Source organism: Platalea leucorodia, assembly GCF_965183815.1.
Source record: "Platalea leucorodia genome assembly, chromosome: 1".
Lineage (NCBI taxonomy): Eukaryota > Metazoa > Chordata > Aves > Pelecaniformes > Threskiornithidae > Platalea > Platalea leucorodia.
The window spans coordinates 107,869,452-107,890,884 of record NC_138823.1 but is presented as its reverse complement, the minus strand read 5'-3'; the positions used below and the strand labels follow the sequence as shown (position 1 = coordinate 107,890,884).

At 37.4% G+C, this 21,433-nt stretch overlaps 1 protein-coding gene across 2 annotated transcripts in view; it reads right to left on the bottom strand.

Moving 5' to 3' along the window:
* The window catches only part of EZH2 (enhancer of zeste 2 polycomb repressive complex 2 subunit), a 28,837-nt gene extending 25,377 nt beyond the window's left edge, over positions 1-3,460 (bottom strand). Inside the window, exons 1-2 of one of the 2 annotated variants that reach the window (XM_082332886.1) lie at positions 3,341-3,460; positions 2,692-2,820 (exon numbers count right to left, since the gene is read on the bottom strand). In XM_082332886.1, the coding sequence (XP_082189012.1) occupies positions 2,692-2,820; positions 3,341-3,457 (246 nt within the window). In that variant the 5' untranslated portion in view covers positions 3,458-3,460. The remainder of the gene's footprint in view (positions 1-2,691; positions 2,821-3,340) is intronic. The other variant, XM_082332885.1, reaches the window with a different exon arrangement.
* Positions 3,461-21,433: the final 17,973 nt, after the last annotated feature.

The window sequence follows — 21,433 nt, the reverse complement described above, 5'->3', positions numbered from 1 at the left end:
GAAAAAAAGACGCAAGAATTATTTCTCTGTCAATACCTTTGCTAACAGATCATGATGGTTTTTTCCACTTAATAATAAGTGGCTGTGATAGTATTTTACTCAGACTATTCAACCTACAATACAAATTATGTTTGGTATCTCAAAACAGATTTAGTACCTGTTGCTGCTACACTGATGTTAGAGTATTTACTCAAGCCATCAGAGAGGCAACTGAATTCCCCTGGCTTCAGATCAATACACTGCAGAAATCACGTATTATTTATGTTTAAAAAAAAAAAATTAATGCCAGCAAGACATCTTATGAAAATAAATCTTCTGTATGTCTTGTTAATTCCTGCCCTGTTTCCCCATTATTGTCTGCTTCTCTCTATCTTATCCTCAAACCTTTGATTATGCTCACTGCTTACAATGGAGAAATGAAAATTAACTCTTAATATGCAACTCTGGACAGGTCAATGAGTTTTTCAGCTACAGGACTTTTTTTTGGAGATTCAGAGGTTTATGTAGTCTCCAAAAGATAAACATGCCATAGAAATACAGACAACTTCTAGGTTATTCTTGCATCTATTCAACAGTTAACAGACACAGATCAACTTTTCTCAAATACTTGGACAGCAGTATGAAGAACTCTGAAAAAAAGTTATAAACAAAAGCAGACAGGAACATACAAAGCTAGGGAAAGTACAACAAAGAGGATTTGGAGGTAGGTAAAACAAAGTTTAGAACAGCCAGCATAGCTACCTGAAAGGAAAAAAGGAAGTGGAGACAAAAGATCTTTCTCCTTTCCAGAAGGGAAAGATGAACAGAGCTTCACATTTCTAAAGAAATACACAAAGTAATGTAACAAACAGTATACAGAGACAGTACCCCGGTAGAATGACACAAGCCAGGTTTATTTATTTTCGTTTTAATCTGCAGCAAATGAAATTAGATTTCTGCTGTGTATATCAATAGTCAAGACATTGTCCTATGCTAGTGCTTTATTCCCACTTCAGGTTAATGTTTAATTTTCTAGCTAGCAGCCATCCAGTATATTTTTCATGTATTTTTAAAGAAAAATACAAAAGTAAAAAAATAATTACTTTTATCTTTGGAACTAGAAGTCTCAGGCTGACAAATGAGCTGCGTCAAAATGACTCAGAGTATTTGGTACCGAATCTCAGTTATGTTGCCCTGTTGTTTTGGTATGGAACTCAGCTTAATATTTATTAGGCTAGCACAGGACATGTTATGGTCTCTGGTTGATGCTGATGGGACTACTCATTGGAGAAAACCTGTGTCACCAGTGATGCCCTGCAGTCTTCACCAAACACATGAAGGCTCTCACAAAACCTTTCCATCAGGTCACTAAACTTCTAGCCAGTGTCCTATGCAACTCTGAAGAAATTCAGCATATTAAGAAAAAAAGATTTTAAAGTGATTTTTTAAAACCCCCACCATTTCTTTGTCTCACTTCTCTCACTAGAAATTATGGCAATCTTAAATCAAGCATCAGAGGTCTGATTCATGAGACAGAGACTGGATTTGAATGCAGTAATTAGTGTGCTCTATCAATTCAGGCAGGAAATCAATTCAGGCAGGAAATTAACATAAAAAAATAGTGAATCAAGCTACAAAAAAAAAAAAGAAGAAAAAAGAAAGGAATGGTGAGGAAGTGATCTTTTACTATCCAAAAAAAGTGAAAATTGAATGTGTACCTGTGTCAATTATTATCAGAATTTCTGATCCTACAGTGCCATATAATAGGTATAGAGCCGTACATGAGTAATTGCATATTCAAACATGTTTAAAAGAAGACACTTAGGGAAAGGTCCTTGCCTGGTTGCATTTGAACATGCATGCACACAAATGCACCTCTGTGACACACATGCCCCCAGTTTCCCACGAAAATTTTAGGAAAAGGAACATCTGACAAATTTCCTTGAAGAGAAAGTGGTTTGGTTTGGGTCTTTTAACCCGTTCACAGTAAAGCCTTTTCATTCTCATCCTACTGAAAAGAGTTAGCTTTTCAGATTATTACATATGAAACATCCTCAAACTGGCTTAGTCTGGAGAAGTGCCTAAAGAGCAACTGAGAAAGAAGATAAATTAACCTCGGCTGAATAGGGAATGTTGGAGTAGGCTTAAACCACTGCTTGAGCTACCAGCATGAAAGCCAGTTTGGGTGCTCAAATTGCATCACAATCGAGGAAGTGTTTTTCACAAATTTGGTGTCCAGTCTACTTGTGCCACACAAGGGTGCATAACTCAACTAATTCCTAAGATGACTTTGTCAAGTGGGTATGGTCACAGCTTTCATCTGCTTTAACTCAGTAAGAACTGAAGTAACTACCCCTGTGTACCACTGGGGGTCAACTCGAATAGGAGCAAGATTAAACTTGCCAGTGAGACAACACAATTTGATTAAAGGATGCTGAGGTATGATCCAAGTATTATAAGAAATAAAGAAGTTTCACTTTATGTGTCATTCAAAGCTAGGTAGACTGCTACGTATTTATTGCTTTCCAGAACTCATATGATCCAAGTAAATAATAAATAAATTCTTTAAGAGACTCGTACGGAAAATATTTAGCTGCCAAGTCATGTCATGCTGGAAAAAAAAAAAATACAGAACAGGCAACTTTCCAGTAATAAAACAAAAACGTGCTAACAACCTTGTAAGCGGAATTACCACAACACATGTTAACCAACCTCCCTGGTCCCGCGCAATGAGCTCACAGAAGTCATGATGTGAACAGGCTGTATCCTACGTTGTTTCCATTCTTGGTTTAAGATTTCTGTTCTTTCCAGTATCTTCTGACGATTAGAATTAAACATACTCTAAAAATTAATCACAATTGGAAACATTACAAATAGATCAAAGACTCTAAATTCACCTGCTAGCATCTTAAAGCATTATAACATTTAGTAAAAAAAAATTAAAAAGACAGGATAAAATAAAGTGCTCAAAGCTCAACTGTCCAAATTTTGTTTAAATGTCAGTGAGCCTCAATACAGTTCATTATCCCTTTCTTTGACTCAAACCATGTTCTCATGTTTAGAGACTTAGAGGTTTAGCATGGAATTAAGTTCTGAATGGAATTAGAAAGAGCGTGTGGCTAAAGAAGCTGCCATACTTGCTCTCCACAGTCTCTTCTGATACTTAGCATGCCTGATTCAGTCACATGTAAATGTATCATACCTGTTTATAAGATCACATAATTAAGACAAGTTTTCAGTATGTTAACAAAGTATTTAATTAAATTGTAATTGCAGGTGTTAACTGCAGGCCAACTCATACTTCAGAAAAAAATAAATTTTTGTATCATTTTTTAAGCAATAGAACCAAAAGATGACATACCTTTACTTCATCCGCACGTCGGAACCTCTTGAGCTGCCTCAGTCTCATATATTCCGATTTCACACGTTTTCGCCAACAAATTGGTCCCTTCTCAGATTTTTTTCCGGTTTGACCCATGATTATCCTACAAGAGACGATGTCATGTTAATATCACCAAATCCGATCCTGCTGCTTACAGAGGAAGTTAGAGTGAAGTTAGGCAGAATAGAGACATTCCTTTAATACCTCATATCTAATTCCTTTAATTCCTTTCAATCAGACACTTGCAATACCATCCCAATCCAACAAAAAAAATGAAAGGGTACTTAAGTGATAGACACCGAATCAGTGGAACCATTCACATTTGCTTTAAGCACTCCTAACGCCTCCGTACAGAAAGGTACCTAATGGATTTAAAGGGGTGAAGCAGAACAAATCAAGATTCCCACTGCAAAGATACACACTGGAATCCTTGCAGGCAGTCTTGTAAATTCACTTCTGGACAGCTATGTTCATGGCAGACAAACCTTCCCCTCCTCACAGGAGTGGTCCTCTTCAGTAAGAAACCAACTCCTAGACCAGGATTCTGGAGTTGATTTCAAGTGCAGAGAGGTACGCCAAGTACAATCCTCCTACCCAGCCACTCAAGTGTCAAAAAGTTCTAGAAATTCAGACATAAAGAGTTTTGAAACAGGCAGAATAAGAGACCTTGCTCTTTTCTCAAGTATTCTACAAAAGCCCAAACTGTCCAGCTGATTGCAAACAGGACACTGATTCCACTTTTACTTATCACCCTCCTAGTATCAAGTGCTTCATTTTTATGTTACAGGACTGTTGGCAATGAAGCTGTATTTTTACATTATAATCCAAATGCATTGCTAAAATATGCCAATCTGCTCAGCATTTTTCAAAATCAAGGACCGTATGCTGCGACTATGCTGACAACGACTATTTTGACAGCACCCTGAAACAAAACCACTACATTGAAGACTGTCTTCCTCTCAAGAGCTGCGCTGTAATAACCTACAGTATTCCACTGAATAGTTCAAAATAGCATTCGCAATAGCCATCATGGAATGAAAGGCGGAAATGTCCAGTTGCCCAAGAGTAATACATTCTCAAACAAGCATAATCAATTTGAGCAGAAACAATTCTAGCCCTTCTAATTATCAAGGTAGGTAAACATGAGCAGAGGTGTCTTCTTCAGGCTGCAGTCGAATGCCAAGTGCTGCTTCCCCTGCCCCGCACCACAGCTCCCGACAGTCGTGAGTACAACTTTATCCAAGTTATGGAAAGCTCTTTGCTGCTGTAGGCAGAGCTCTATTCGCAGCAGTTTTGTACAGGTCGGATTTGAGTTCTATCGGACTTTATGACGATTGGGGAGGGTGGGAAGTCAATATAGAATCTCTTTATTCTCAATACTATGCCTTCATTTACACTGAACACATTTACACTAAACAAACGGTAAGAGTCTATGAGAGCCTGACACACATTTTTATGCAAGACATTAAATCATATTTTGTAAGAAAAATTGTTGGGTTTTTAGATTTAGAATGAAAATGAATCAACAAACTAATGGCAGAATTGCCGACCCAAAACATGAGAAGTATCCTTTGAGGAAAAAAGGCAATGCATATAAATAAGTTTCACATAATGCCCAAAGCACCTGACTAGACAGAGGGGGAGGATGGAGAACCAGCAAGGGGAGGTAAATCTAAAGCAAAGCCTCAAACACAGTTGCTCTGCTTCCATTCCTCAAGGCAGCAAGTAGAATCCACCTGTATCATTTACCACACCACCAGTGGTTACAAGAGAAAGAGATTAAAAAGAAAAAAAAAAAAAAATCCCAGACCATTCATGTTAGAGCACAGTAAAGAGAATCAGTGGTTCAAAGTGCACTACGATATTGATTAGAGGACAGCATAAAAGCATTATGAAGTACAGAAAATGCATTGTATTATATGCTAAACTACGCAAAGCAAAAATGTGGGAAAACATCCTATTAACCAGAAATAAATTACACATAGAATAAGTATCATTAAATAACAGAACGACAGAATCTCAGTTTGTAAGTAATACAGAACATCAAAATCACCTCTGTTAAGGTTCAGCCAAAAGACATGGAAAAAGTACCAATGAATTCAAAAGATTATTGTCAGCTGAGCTTTCATTTCTGAAGTAGCATATCCCATAAAAACAAAACAAAACACAGATTATGTTTACTTACTCTAATATTGCATCAACCACAGCCCTTTTTATTCTAGTTTCCTGGAGAATAACAAATTACTCAGGCTTAAAAAAAAAAAAAAAAAAAAAAAAAGCTTTCTTAACTAAAATCAAATTGCCAGTTAAGCCCTTCTCATCAAAAGCAGATCTATATGGAAATCATATATAATTAGATTAACAACAACAACAACAACACAAACCAAACAAAACCCAACAGAACTCCCATCTTTCTTTCACACAACTGAAATACAGCCCCCAGAAGACCCCACAAACAAGGATTTAAGACCTGAGAGAAATATATTCTCATCAAATAAACAAATCCAATCTATTCAATTTTTCAGTAATGAACATCACTGTTACCTGTTCTATTAAAATGGTAAGAAAAATAATACTTCACAAGAAGATAAATACTTCCTTTTAAAATAACTTAAGCACACTCAGGTCATTCACCTGAAAACAAATGGGACTTACAAGAGCACTCTCCTCTTGCACTAGTTTCAAGCTGCTATCTGGGACACAACATAGACAGCAATTTAATGTCCGAGACACCAAATAACAAATCATAGAAAATTAGAAAAGGCACCATTGCTTATGTCAAGTTATAGCAAGAAAAAGTTCTTCTACATAAAGTAATAATGTTAATGTGTAACAGTCAGTGGGACACACGGAGTGCATTAAGTCAAATATGTATAAACAAATTAGAAATTGCATCCTAAATGGCAAGTCCATATTAAGAGAAAAAACATTGAGTGAAAAGGAAGAATATGCTTGTATAGGATATAGAAAAAATATAGCTGAGAAAAAAGCAAAGTGTCCTGGACGCACGTTTCTAAATATTAATTTTTAAAATCCGTGAGAATTTATTAATGAATTCTGATTTTGAGCAGCAGGTTTTCAAACCAAGTGAACCGTATTTGTGTGTTTCTGGGCAGCTGAACAACACCAAAGTAGAAATACAGTGTTGTTAACACATCGTAAGAGGTAATTGTTTTTCTGTCCCTAATCTCAGAAGAAAGTACGGGGGGTGGGGGTGTGGGGGGTGGGGGTGGGAAATCCAAGGTAGGAGCAGGGAGGGAAAAGCATATTCATAGCAGACAGAGTTAATTCTCACAGTGCAATTGATCCATCATCTTCATATTAGTACTATAGCCAAATGCCACTGACAATTTCTAATGTCAATTCAAAGGTTGCCCCAAAAACTATACATTTAAGAAACTAAACCTGAGAAACCAGGATAAGAAGTTTTGCAGACAGGGACAGCCCGTGCTGGGTCAGGGCTGGGGGAGCAAAAAATGAGACAGAAAGATGAACTCTTACAGAAGGGTGCTGGCAATACCGCCATCCCTGAAAGGAAAAAGTAATTTGGAGCATTAAAAGACTTCAGGGAAACATCAACACAAACTCAGTCTCTGGGGCAAATTCAGGATTGTAGATGCTGTCTCAGGCCTACTGGTCCACTTGCACTAGTACCTATGTGTACGAAAAACCTTTCCCAAATCACTTTCTTCCACCATTTGTGCTGTTCACATTCATAAGTACTCTGAGCTGTTAACAAACTACACAGTTTTCACTTTACTAAACAAGAAAAAAAGCCTATACATTTTCATTAAATTATGTTGTATGGGATTTGCAGCTAGGATTGTAGAGCAGAAAAGCTAGTGAATTTTAAGATCAATTTGTCAGAACTAGTCAACTTTTCATATAGAGTTTCAGAGTGTTCCCTACAGTAGCACAAGTGGCACAAGCTAAATCCCATCTGTCTAAGAATAGTTAAGCCTGTCTTAAGAAGACAGCATAATGTTAAACAGTTTCCACTTAATAAATAAAACTATGATACTGGATTGTCTTAGTGCAACGGTCTGATTCCAAAAGCCCCCAGGCCACGTCCCTCTTCTCTGTCCCCATTTCCCCTTCTGAATCCTGCTAGCTGTTTCTATTGTTTTAAAATCTTTCCCATTTTTTCATCTTCTTCATTTGAAGGGCTTGCAGAACCAGCTGAAGATCCCAGTCCTGAGAACTTTTATCCAAAAGAAAGAAACTATGTAGCAGTCAACTCAGTTATTTAGGGGCAGATTACCTCACCTCCAAAATAGATACAAAAAAGCAAGCACCACTCTAAAGCAGTTATACTGTTTCTAGAGAAAGCTCATCTGCCAAAGCACAGAATGACTGCCGTGCAGAACCTGAGCTAACCTTGCCCGATCTTACCTGGCATCACACTAGGGAGGGAAACCTTCCCATAACTCCCTGCACCCTCTTTGCAGAAGAGGGAGCACTGGGAAATATGGTGAGACATCCCAAGCGATGCTAGTGTCAAGCCGCTACAGCCACAGACCGACGGACTGCCTCATTCCAGACTGGGCAATCACCCCGATGCCACGGCAAGCAAGGAGACGCAGGTGCCACGCTTAAATGCAAAGGCTTAATACCTTGGGTCCAAAGCCGCACGCAACCCGGCCAGCCCTCCCGGAGCGCAGCCCTGCAGAACTGAAGCGGCCCCACGCTGCCTGTCCCACACGTACAGCTGAGCATTGCTACGCTCCGCTCGCCAGCTCTCACACCACCCGTGTTTTTCCATTACTTGTAATATTACAGCTACCTAATTCCCTGAGCTATAGAGTACACCCATGCACAGTATACCTAAGTGCATGGGTAGAACTGGACATTAGATAATTATACTAATGAGAAGACCACTATCAAATACAAGAAAAAGAACAAAACTAACACCTCTTTGATCAATAAGTAGTTTGAACTATGGTATTAGGAATGAGACATACTGAATCCACCTAAACACCGCCATTAAAAAAAAGCCCTATAAGAAACCAAAACCAAACACCTGGCTATTCTTTTCCATTTCTACTCATGCTTGCATAGCTGGAAATGAAAAACAAAAACCAGCAGTGTCCTAGAGCGTCTAGGTTTGCGTTTTAAATAAACTGCTGAGCATTTCATAACAAAGTTATGTACGAGATCCGCATTCTTTACACTAAGTTTTAAAGAAACTTCACGCCCGTCAACTTAAATCAGCCAATACTTACTTTCAGCAGCCAAAGTGTGTACAATACATCTAGAATTCACAACGAGAGACAAAGAAGTGTAGAAAAATTTCAGCTCAAATTGCTCTTGTTTTGCCTACAGAACATAGAAATAGCCTTATTTAAAGACAACGTCCTATTTTGCTTTGATCATTTTGGCAATATCCATCAGTGACAGACAAGCACGCAGATAATTCTCTAAATTAGGCAGTCTATTCAAGCAGTCATACTGCTGTCAAAGACTATATTTAAGCTCCTCTGGCTACCCTGCCAAATTTCAGGAAAAAGAAATTTCATGAAAATTTTCAAACTGGAAAGTATGGGAGAACAAATGAGGGCGTCTGCCCTTTTAAAAGAATGCTGTTAGCTTGTAATTGTGCTTAATATTACACAATATTTTAAACTGTAACAATATTACATTATCTTCCCTCTACTCAGGATTTCTGTTTGGAGATATTTATGAATTAAAGCGTACTGTGTACAGTATAACTTCCCAGTTCTTTTTTGTGAATTAATCTACACTCAACAGGTTATTTATATACTTTAAATATACGCATACACTGATACAATACTGCACTTAAGAGCACTCTTAACTAACAGTTTCAATGTGGGGGGGAGGGATAGTGGGGGGAGCGAGGATGGGGGAGAATATAAAACCCAACAGAGAAATGGCATATGCAACCTGATGCAAACTGAAATGCAAAATGAAACGATAAAATAAGTCACCATGTATTTTGTTGCCTAAAGTAATGAAAGAGTACTGAAGGAATAAAATAATTCAGATGGGGCAGGGGCAGGTAGGGGGGAAGTACTACTTCTACCTCCCACAAAGCCAAATGCGAACGCTTTCATGTTTGCTTCTCAGAAGCTCGAGCTCTAAAGGAATGTTTTTAACTGCACGGCCCTGGTCAATGAACTACACCACACTGCTTCTCGACCTCTTCTACCTCACCGTTAGCACACCCACAGCCCTGTGAACAGCGACGTACTTCCACTAAGTTCTCTGGACTGGATGCACTGGTAAGCTCAAAGCATGCATCTGAGCTGGCTTCACGAACTGTCACTTCAGATACCATAAACGTATTCATTTAGATTCAACACCGCATAAGGAAGGTACTCACCCAAGTAATTTCTTCAGCAGCGATGGCATCTTACAATCATCCCACCCTCCCCAACTCTTTATTCTCACTCCAATACTGCCCACTGAGCTGCAGCCACTCTTCTCAAAGGGATGCATGGTAAACTGGATTAAACTGACCAACAATAAATAAAAGCTCACTTTTGTGATTGACTGTTTTCTGAAACACAGATCAGTTTGATGATCCCATCCACAACTGTGGCTTCCTGTACACAACTATAAAGCAGGAAGGAATTGTTAGGAACTCAGACCAACACTGAAGAAAAACTAGTGCAGGCAATTACACCACAAACAGGCACTGGTTTTATACATTAGTTTGCCCTGGAGTGGCAGGCATGCTCTTTAACTGTAAGCTGTTACCAGATCCAGACAACATACAGGTCTCTCAGCCTGAGCATACACAATCATACTAAAGGAAAAATTATTGTATATTAAATCCTATCTCAAGTCATCATTGATCTTCTTTTCTTCAAGCATCTACAAAACTTGGGGTTTAGTTTAAAAAACAAACAAACAACCCACAACAAACAGAAAAAAACAACCACACCACACCTTCTATGCTTTTCCTCAAAAAAAAAAAAAAAAAAAGTTTCCTTAGCAAAAACTAAAAAAGTTTTTACTCAGGCAGCAGAATTTAGGACAACTCTCATGTTCAACTCAAAAAGCAGAATTTTAGCAACAGAAGGGGTTAACAAGATTTTTTCTTAAGCCCACAAAAAATGCAATACTTGCTAGAAAACAAAAACAAAACAAAAAAGATAATACATTTCAAGTATCAAAAATCAATGCATTAAGCTTAGACCTAAAGTTGTTAACTTTCTAAAATCACCTCATAAAAAACTCAAATGATCTTTTACATTACAGGATTTTACACAGCACAATACAACAAAATGATTGTTCAACTGCAGCTAAATACTTTTCGGCTATTTTTCAGCTATGTTAAACTAAACTTTATTACCTAGAAACTCTTGGAAATTTACTTTTAGTATTTTACTTCATGCACCCTAAATGCAGAACAAGACAATACTCTCTACGAACCTATCCTAAACCTTTCCAGAGCAAGCAGTTTCCAGTAGACTCTTACTACAATTATCAAGCACCCGAAAACAAACTATCGATAAAACACATATATATTGCCAGACTTCAAAAAAACTGACTTGAAAGTTAATTATAAATTAATGCTGTAATCTGCCAGATCTGTTGCCTTCATTTATACCAAACTTTTGTTAACAGCACAGAGAGATTAATGAAAAAACTACGGTCAAGAAACAATATCGCTCTCTTGGGTTAAGTAAGAAAAATTGTTCACTGCTTTAATTTCAGAGCTGCTAACTATTTCCACATGAAGTTATGGAAGCTGCAGAGGCCGGGGGAAGAATAACACTCCCAGCACCTCAAAGGGCTTTTTACCTGTGCTATCAGCAGACACAAAAAAAATATGCCTAGAAGTTTTGTAGTTTCTTGCTACTCTACTTTCTGGATTTTCTAAAGCAAACCAAAACATGGTTTTCTTTCAAACTTATCTATGTAAAATAACACATTCTCATTTCCATGGGAAGAAAAACATTCCCAAGGCCACTGTCAGCTTGGGTATTTCAGATACCAAATCAGACCCACTAACAAAAATCTTTAGTTTTGAAATACAACAACATAGGAAAGATTAACATAGTTTATTAATAATATTTCACTACAAGAACAACTATAGTACATTTACTCTTTTACAGGATTAGTCACAGAGAAATAGATGGGAGTAAACTGTAGTGTGTTTTTTACTATTCTATACTATTATAGAAATGTGTTATTTTAAGTTTACAGTGCAGTTCAACCTATTTTTTAATCCAGAAATACCTAAAAATACTTATCTATGCTTTAAAATTGACATCATGTTGTTATTCCATATGCTGAAGCTCTGTATCGTTAAAGGACGCTTAAATTTAGAGAGAGAACTTACATCAAATGCTACCATCAGTTCAATTACCTTCCTCAAATGCTATTTGGTATCAGTTTTACCTGGAAAAGACATCATCTGTCCGCTGTATCAGAGGCCCCTGGTCACTCATTTCCACCTCTACTCAGCCTTCTCTACTGTGAGAGCTTAAGTGCTTATGATTCTCTTAATCAAACTAGGTCAGGAAAAAAAAAAAAAAAAAAATCTGTCTGAACAGCCCAGAAAATAAACACACTTAGTTTTTAAATACAATTTTTCAACAAAATCAGCTCCACAAGCTGGTTTGTTCAGCAGCCACATGAATTCGTGAATCAACACAAGTGAAGGGGGGGCAACGCTGGGGCAGAAACAAGAGGCAAAGAACTGAAATTGGAGAGGGCAGTAGTTTAGGTTTCAACAGAAGCGTTTGTCAAGCCACATCGTCTCTCTGCCACTCGGTTTTACCAGTACAGAAAAATTCTTAACAACGAGAAACAGGATACATTTACTACGCCATCCATGCCAGCTGTGCCACTCTTTGGGCAGATAAATGCCAACAGGCTCGTACTGGCCTACAAAGGCTTAACCTCTCTTGGGCTCTGTTTGGCACTATCTAAAAGAAATTGATAAGTTCATGAACTGATCTAAGCAGGTGACTCGAAACAGCTCATCTGTCCTTCCTCACTCTGACAGGCTTCAGCGATTGTGCATGATGTAGGTTAATAAAACACTCATGATCAACTCTAATGAGATTCCATGTTCCGCAAGAATGTTCTTGATTACTCAAGAGATGGAAACTGTTATACAAGCTATTGTCAAAGACAAAACTATTAATTTTAACAAACTTGATGTAAGGAGGAGAACCATCGACAGCCTCAGATGTACCAATGCCATAACCCCAAACTGAGGAGTAATGTCTGTGTGTGAAAGCAAATGTCCAAATCTCAGAATACTTCCTCTTCCTCCCCCTCGCGTTAGCAGAAAAACCCTGGCTTGCAAGTAGAAATAAAAGCCCGTGTTTCAATTGCAGCGTGGGTAACAACCACATCCAAGACATTTTACCGTCAGCCCTAACACCAATACAGACTGATGACGGCTGTAGGCTTTACAGGTAATATGGCAGCGCCAAAAGCAGAAGGTCTGCTGCTATAAACAGGCATGCTTTTATTATGAGCAGTCTCATCACAATTAAGCTCCTATTATTATGATGCAGTTAGTTACTTGCAGTTACTATTCGCAACACTAAAATAGATCTCAGTTAGTGGAATCCCTTCAAAAGTAGCAGTCTGTCACTACAATATTGTGGGGTTTTTTTATGTACCAACAACTTAAAATTTTTGCCTCCACTGGAACAGAGTCGTCAAATTCAAGGCCAGTGCACGCTCTCCTCCCTCACATAATCAATGGTTACTAGACTATTAACAGTTACCCAATAGAATTTAACTCTGAAGGACATTTCAACTCAACCAAAACTAAGCAGCACATTCACTTACCTATGTGCTTTTAGAAGCTGATGACAAATACATCCTAATGTACTTCTCAGCTAGGACTGGGAAAGGAAGTGGGATCTTAAAATGACATCCATTTCCTCTCTTCATTGTCTGTCTACGCTACTTCAGCATCTCAGATAGAATTTACAGGGCAAATATGACAAATTCGATTGAGGTGATCAGTTACATCAAACTAGATCTTTTCTGCACTCAAAAGAAGCAGTTTCCTAACTGGACCAAAATTGCTCATGCTGGCCTGATAAGCACCCAAACTGGCAGGGAAGAAGAGGAACCATGCAACCCGGGTCAAGGGAGAGGAGCAAAGCCTCTCCCTGTCAATGTCAGCAAACTGTTAGAGCATATCATCCACTTGCCTTGCACCAGAACACTTATCTGCCATACCATGTAAAACATACTATTCACACCGTGTAATTTTTTTTCCTTACAAGACTTTGCAGTTAAGACAAAGCAGTTAATGTGGCAAACTACTTCTGCGCAAGTAGCTTTCAAGAAGTGTTGTTTCCTGCTATCTCTAGATCAACTAAAGATTGCTCTGAAAAGGTGTAGTGTGTGGCTAAACAACAGCAGCAACCATTTGTAACTTGTCTACATCAGTTGCCAGCGCAAGACAAACATAGAAGACGCCTATAACAAACACAAAGCTAGTGTAGATTTGTTCAATTCAGCTCTGCCTCATACATCCCACTACAGCCATTCACAACTGCATATATTCAAATCAATGGTTAACAACGGTTATTTTCCATTTCCTATTATTAGTACAAGTCTAAGGCTTCAAAGCATGTTCTATGTATCCTTAACAAAATTATTTAAGAATACTATATGTAGGTTCCCAAACTCCTAAACAGACTCTTTAAAACATGTTTCATGTTTTTGCCTGTTTCTGGGCCTCATCAAAATTGGACGAGTCACTTCAAGAATTTCAACCAATACATAAAAGCATTAATTCCCTGAACAGCATGCTTTCTTACACAAATCAGAGCTAAACCCAGATGATCACAGAAGTTGAGCACTATTCTAGCCCTTCTTCTGAGACATGCTAATATATGCTAAATCAAAGTACAAGAGGCAACAGACAAGACTCAGCAAGGGATTTCATTTCAATATAGGGAGAAAATTCTTCACAGTGAGTGTGGTCCAGCATAGGAATGCATTAACCAGAGAGGTGCTGGAATCTCCATTCTTGAAAACATTTTAAAAGTACTCTGGAAAAGGCAATTTCAGTGTTGGCCTTGCCTGAGCGGGAGACTGGATCAGATGACCTCTAGATGTACCTGCCAACCTAAGCTATTCTACAAGTCAATACAACTCTGAACTGGGCCTGCCATATCAAAACCAAGGAGCACGCTATTTTTGAAGCTGATGTTATGGAATTTGCTTGCCTTTTAAATTCCAGTTTAATATTTCAGAAGATGAAAGCAATCATTACTGCATTCCAAAATTCTTGGTATTTCAATCAGCTACAGGTACAATTTGGAAAACACTACTACTATTAAGGGAAGAATAATTTGTGAATTAAAATGCTTAAGAGCTTAATCAGACTGAACTCTCTAGTTTGGTGTGTAATCACTGATTGTTCTAATCAGTAGAAAACATTTGTTATGTTACAGTCTCCTTTAACAACTCCATCAACTAGTTAGTTCAAACACTCCTTCCCACTACTACGCAGTGTGTGTGTTCATTTGAAAGAAGCCTTCTCTGCTTAACAGTACAGTTGGAGCCTTTGGTTCTACCTCTTAGAAATCATAATTAAAAAAGACAGATCGGAAAGCTCTTCACTAATTAGGAATGTAGTCTAACTAGAGTGCTACATACGCTCCATAAACTTATCATTATGTTTAAAATAAAAAAAAAAACCAAACATAAAAGGGCTGCTTTTTCAAATTAGTTGTCTTCTTATCCTAATAGGGTTCTGCTTCTCTTATAGCCCAACCTTCGTGCCTTTGAAGTGTCACTCTTTTCAGACCTTTTACTTTCTGTCGTTTAATCGACTACAGCTTTACTTTGCACTTGGTGTACTTAAGATCAGGAGCCTGATCTCTACCCTAGAACATTAAATGGTTGGTTGTTTGGGGTTTTTTTTCAGACTTCAATTTCACTTTTTTTCATTATTAAGTAAACTTAAACACATTCTAGAAGATATCAATAAGCAAGTCAAGCAGTACACATGTTCACAATAAGCAACTACTTTATGACCTGCTTCCCCGCAACTCAAAAAATGTGCCTCCTCAATTATTTCTTCCCAAGCGCAATGTTATTTGGGCCTTGTTACTGCCCCAGCAGCTCCTGAAGTTAATAGCTCCCAACTGACATTTCAAGATATTCAAGATTACTGAGATGCTTTTCTGCGTCTTTTGAGTAAAAATTTCAGCTTCTTTCAAAAGAGGTTCAAAATCACCATTTTGTGGCAAATACACGCTCGGTCATCACAGGTTACCTTGATCAAGATGTCTAACATAAACAAAATAACTGTACACACGCTTTTCTCTTACAGCTGTATGAACGGCTATCAGTGAACTAAGAGTACAGTTGCATGACATACTTAATCCAATCAAACTACTTACTCGTAGTAGTACTACTACCAAACTAACTTATTAACTGTAATGACTATATTTTTATCTGCAGTATTACTCCCTAAACTAAAACAAGTTGGAGTGGTTACTAAATTATTATAACATAGGCAATACCTTGTATCTGAGCTAATCAGTGTAATCAGAATTTCCTCCAAATGGCTGATTTTTAGCTTTCCTGTGATAACAAGGCTGATGCATCCTTCTGCATACACCCTCTCCAGTAACTTCTGATGCAAAAGGCAAACATAAATCAGATGTGACATGGCTTACAGATAACTAAGTTATGTATGTTTTCTGCAACAGATTCATGAATGACTGCAAGTGCCCTGGCATTATGAAAAGCTGCAGCGTGAACTCACATTTTGTAAAAAAATAAAAGAAATAAGGGAAGTTATGAAAAACAAAAACAATTACTAGGGAGAAACACCACTTAGGGCTGCAGACACTGATGTATCAACAGATAGCAGCAGATCCCTACCCAAGCAATGCCATTGCAGCTAACCACAATTCAGAAGACTCTCTGCCATACCTGCTCTTTGCTCCAGTACGTAACATAATTACATACACTACTTTACAGTAGCTACAATCCTGCACTGTACCCCTAGATGTTGCTAGGGAATGCTCCTATCTTAGATATCAGGAATTCTAACCTTCAGTCCAATTCCCAGATTTAGTAGGAGTCCCTGTTTTCCCTCCCCACACTTAACTCCTGTCTTCTGCTTGCCTTGATCTCATCTACCTTCCTTCATCAGTTTTTGTTTCTAGTCTGTTCTTAACAGTTAAATGAATCTCTTCAAACACAGTTTCTCATTACCGCCCAAACATACCAGAAAAAACTGTATGGAGGACCAGACGGCTTTGACTTTCAAGCGTCACCCCTACTTCATGCTGGCATTGCTACAAAAAGAACTTTTACCTGCCTCTTGTTCTTGCACTTGTGCTATCATTTCCCTCCTGACAGCATGAGCATTTTCGCAGCCAGACACTGACAGAAGCGAGGAAGTCCTCTGGCTGAAAATACCTTGCTACTTTTGACTGAAGAAAAGTGAGCATCCAGCCACTCTGTCCCCACCTAAAGACACTGTCATGGCCTTAGACATTCAATTTTCAGCTCCTTGTGAGAGTACTAAATGTCTAAGCCTGCAGATGAGTTTCTGGATGTGCTCAATTCATACTGAAACTCATAGCACTTATTATTTGAAATGCTCACCTCACATAGTAAATCAGAGCACTTCAGTTACTGACATACAAGTCAGGAGGGAAACAAGTCAACTCTAGGGCTCACAGAACTCATGTTTTCTTCAATCATGCTCCCCATCTGATTTAAAAAAAAAAAAAAAAAAATTTGCCTCCCACAGTATTTTACTGCTTGCTTTCTCCCCTAACAGTTCATTTACATAGATAGTTTAACACTATGTTGCTTGAATATTCTTTTCAGGAGTTTCTACCACCATTATAAACTGACCAGGCAAACATTAGAAACTCCAACTCTTTACCAAGGACAAGGAGGAAAGAAAGGGAAGAATGAGGAGTGAAGCAGCTCTTTGATATTAAAGAGAAGGAAATGTTCGTCCACTCCCTTTTCCTTCCTGGAAAAACATGAGGAATCTTAATTTATCTTTTTGCTGTTTTTACATTAGAATTTTTTATTTTTCTGAGTTAGAAAACTCAAAGCAAAGCAACTACCAGGTATTCAACATCCCTTACCCTATCTGCTGGCACATTAAAAACTTTGCAACTCAGAGTTGATAAATAACTCGGACCTTGCAAAGGTACTTCAGAAAATAGAGCCAAAATTGTCTGTGGTTCTTAATATCTAAAGTAATTTTAATCAATCTGCTTCAAAAAATTAAATAATAAAAAAGAAGGAAAAAAAAAAGCAAGAACTCACTTGACAAAATCCCGTAATAATTTTAGAAGTTTTTGGCACTGACTATGCGTTGATTAAACATGAAGTACCTGAGTAAGATCCAACAACAGAACTCTTCTAGAAAACAAGCTTATTTCAAATTTTCTACCAGCCACAAAGAAGAAGGAGGGCATCAGTTTGATGACTTCTTTTTCCCTAATAGTACACTGCCTTTGGATTTATTTTGACATTATCTCATTTTGTGGGAGTCTTTAGTTTAGAACATTTACTTGTCAAGAAACAATGGTATGGGTACTTCTCAGAGTTTCATTCTCTTCAGTAGAGAAAAATCAAAAAATTATGTCTGTTAATAACAAAATAAGATTTCAATACAAATAATTAGATTTCCAATACATTTCCTTAAACAAATACAAGAGTAGAACAAAAAAAGTAAATGTAGTATAATGTTTTCAGACAGGCCTTAAAAGAAAAAGATAAATCCTTACTAGAGTGTTCAATAAGTCTGTATATGCAAGCCTGCAACTTTCAAAGGTATTCTTTCCTTCAAAAATTAAGTTCTTTCTCTGTATCCCTACAGCTTTAGGATTTAGAGAAACAAAACCAGACATGAAATAATTACCGAGTACCATGTAAGGAGCAAGAGTAACCATTTAAAAGAAAAATTTTCTAAATTCCCTATATTATTGCTTTCTTCCAGAACATTTCGACATTTGATATTTTTAAAAAAATACTGTTTTGGAAATAAAAATAACAAGTTCAAGTACTCATCCACTTGGGTGGGGGAAGGAGAAAAGAGAATGAAGAGATGATAACCAAGTATTTTATATTAAAGATCAAACCAAAATTGGCACTAACTGAAATCAACTGACATCTCACTTCAGTTTGGGCAACATCAGTAAAACACTGTGCAGCAGGTAATGCAACTATTTACTTTTTACTTGCATATCTGCATGTATAAATACTTTTAATTATATTTGTATACATAAGTAAGACTATTCGGATCGAAAAACAAATAAAACATTTTAAAACTCCAAACAGCTGAATAGCAACAAAAAGTTTCAAGCCCAATTTTGATCACGCTTTTTACAAGTCACCATTAAAACTATCCCACATCTCTAACATAAGACCAAGCCTGGCTATTTGTCGGGAGAAAGTAAAGTTTTTAATGCATAAAACTTGAACTTCACCTTTGAGTTGTTCAAATGCGTACCTCCGAATTTCTCCCTTCACGGTCATTCACAGACGCCCAGAGGAGTTCGATCACTCCCACACACATTCCAAATAACCTCTGTTGCCTAACACCTCCATCTCCTAAAATTTAGCTTTTTGATATCCTGGATAAACCTGGCAGAAAAAGTAACACTTGCTGGGAACACTTAAGGCATGTCTCCACAGGCAAAATAATTTAGGGTGTGAATTTGAAGTTCACTGACTATTCCACCCAAACTTGTTTTGTGGACACACCTTTTTTACTCTAAAAACTCTAAAATAGCCATAGGTTCTTCAGCTCAATCCACACACACAAAGCAGCCTACACTCCATACTGGAAAAACCCTGCCACACAACAATTAAGCAGTTCAATAGCTATTCCATACTTCTCTCCCTGCATAGGCAAAAAGTCTAAGCTCTGAAAAACATTACGCTTCCACGTATGCAGAATTTATCATAGAACAGTCTGACATATTTTGGAGCTGAACTGGTATTTGCCAATTGTCTGAAAAATTCCAAAATGAGCTTCAAATGATGAAAGCAACCATAAGAGTTAGTTACACAACTCTCATGTTAAAGCCCTCAAAATAACTGGGTCTAATGTATGGCATTCTTATTCTATAAGGTATATGGGGATTAATCTATCAGCACATTAGATTAAATGTTGCTTATAAAGGGGAAAAAAAAAAAAAAAAACAGAGACACTACTTTTCCAGAAGTTTGATTTAATGGAGAAAATTAACAAGAAACAGCTTATCCTACAAAACAAAGTAAAAAGCCAAGCCAAAACAAAACCCCAACAAACAAACCCCAAAACACCCACTACCCTCCAGTAAAAAACTCAGCTCCCTTAGGCTGTGGAAGAGAATTACAAATAGTAAGGCTTTGGGACCAATTATGTCTCCCAGTTTCAAAGCAATGATGGATTGAACACCGGTAATGGTTAAACTATTTTAAGAATAAAACAACATATGTCAATCTCTTCTTCCAATAGTTAAACAGTGGATTTAACTTTGCACTAAACATATCGGTAACAAATACTCACTAGAAACATGGCACGAACTAGTGGACATATAGCTGGAAGAAATTATCACAAAGGACAGATTTTATGCTGTCTCTGGTTACAAATTGTATCATTAAAAAAAGACACGATAATAACCTAATGACTTTAATCCTTTTGCCATGGTATAGTTTCACAGGTAAATCAAGTGTCTGTAACACACATCTGCCTGATTTCTGACACGAGCAGCAAACTGAATTCCATCTCTAGAATTTTTTATCTTACTAGTAAAAAATGAAATCGGACAACTACACACCAAAAATATAAAGCTTGCCAGATCCACTCACGCTAAGAAATATGGAAAGGAAACCAGCTCACATTAAAAAAAAAAAAAAAAATATATATATATATATATATGAGTCGTAAAATTTGAGTTTCCTTCCTTTCAAATACTTTGTTTCTTTAAATTACATCTGATGGCTTTGGGATTTAAACCGAACATACAAGCTGTGAAAAAGAGAATGCATGGCAGGCAAAACTGAACCAACCACGTAAAAGGCAGAATGGGAAGGAGCCAGATACAACAAAAATCGACAAGGGAAATAGGCCTGGTTCTAGATTAAAAAATAATTTAAAAGTATAAAGAAATCATACCCTCCCGTAAAGATTTCTTTTCAGTTCACACCTTAGAAATCCCACGATGTGGACTGCAATTTGTACTACTTTGCTTGCATAATTACACATACAATGTCATTTAAGCAGGCACCATACGCATATATAAAAAAAGAAAACTAATAGCAAATCCTGAAGTTCTGCAATTGCGTATCAAGGAAGTCTTTATTTGCACACAGTTTTACCTCATTTGTTAATGAAATCGTATATACCCAAATTAGAAGTTTTGGAAGTACTACATCACATTTTCAAGCAAATGACAACACTGCACTGATCCACTCACAGCATTACATTGTTATTTTTATCCACAGCATTCAGAACATGCACAGTATCTATCTAGATTTCCAAATGGCCTTCTCACCTTAAAAGTACTACTGATTTTACCGTTAGTAAGGAAGCATAGCATACATTACAAACCTTTCCAAGACAACAGTAATTTTCACAAATTGAGCAGAGGCACAATTACTGAAAAATCCTATATGCAGACTTCAGCCAGGTAGCCAAAAGATTCCTAAAATAAGGGCCTGACCCACATTAATCGGGGCGGGGGGGGGGAAGTTTGTTTGTTTACATTTTTTTCTGGACACAGCAGGGATATTAACAGACATCCTCTTCTCTCCCAGTATTTTTTTAAATGACAACCAATTTACAAGTCTGTGGTTAAATAATTAGCTATATATTTGAGAATTCCTTTCTTTTTTACTATTTTTAAAAGAACCTTAATTTGTCAATATTATATGCAAATTATACTTTTCACTCTTCTTCCCAAGAGTTGCCTCTACCCAGGTTTACTAGTGTTACTTTACCTTTTTAATTCAGAATACATTTTCTGACTATAACACTGGAGGTAGTTTTCTCACTTTCACTGAGGATCCAGACCTCAAGTCCACAGTCTGACACATCTTCGTGGAAATCTAGGTGTACAACTAGAAAAAGCCTGTACCAATCAAACTACC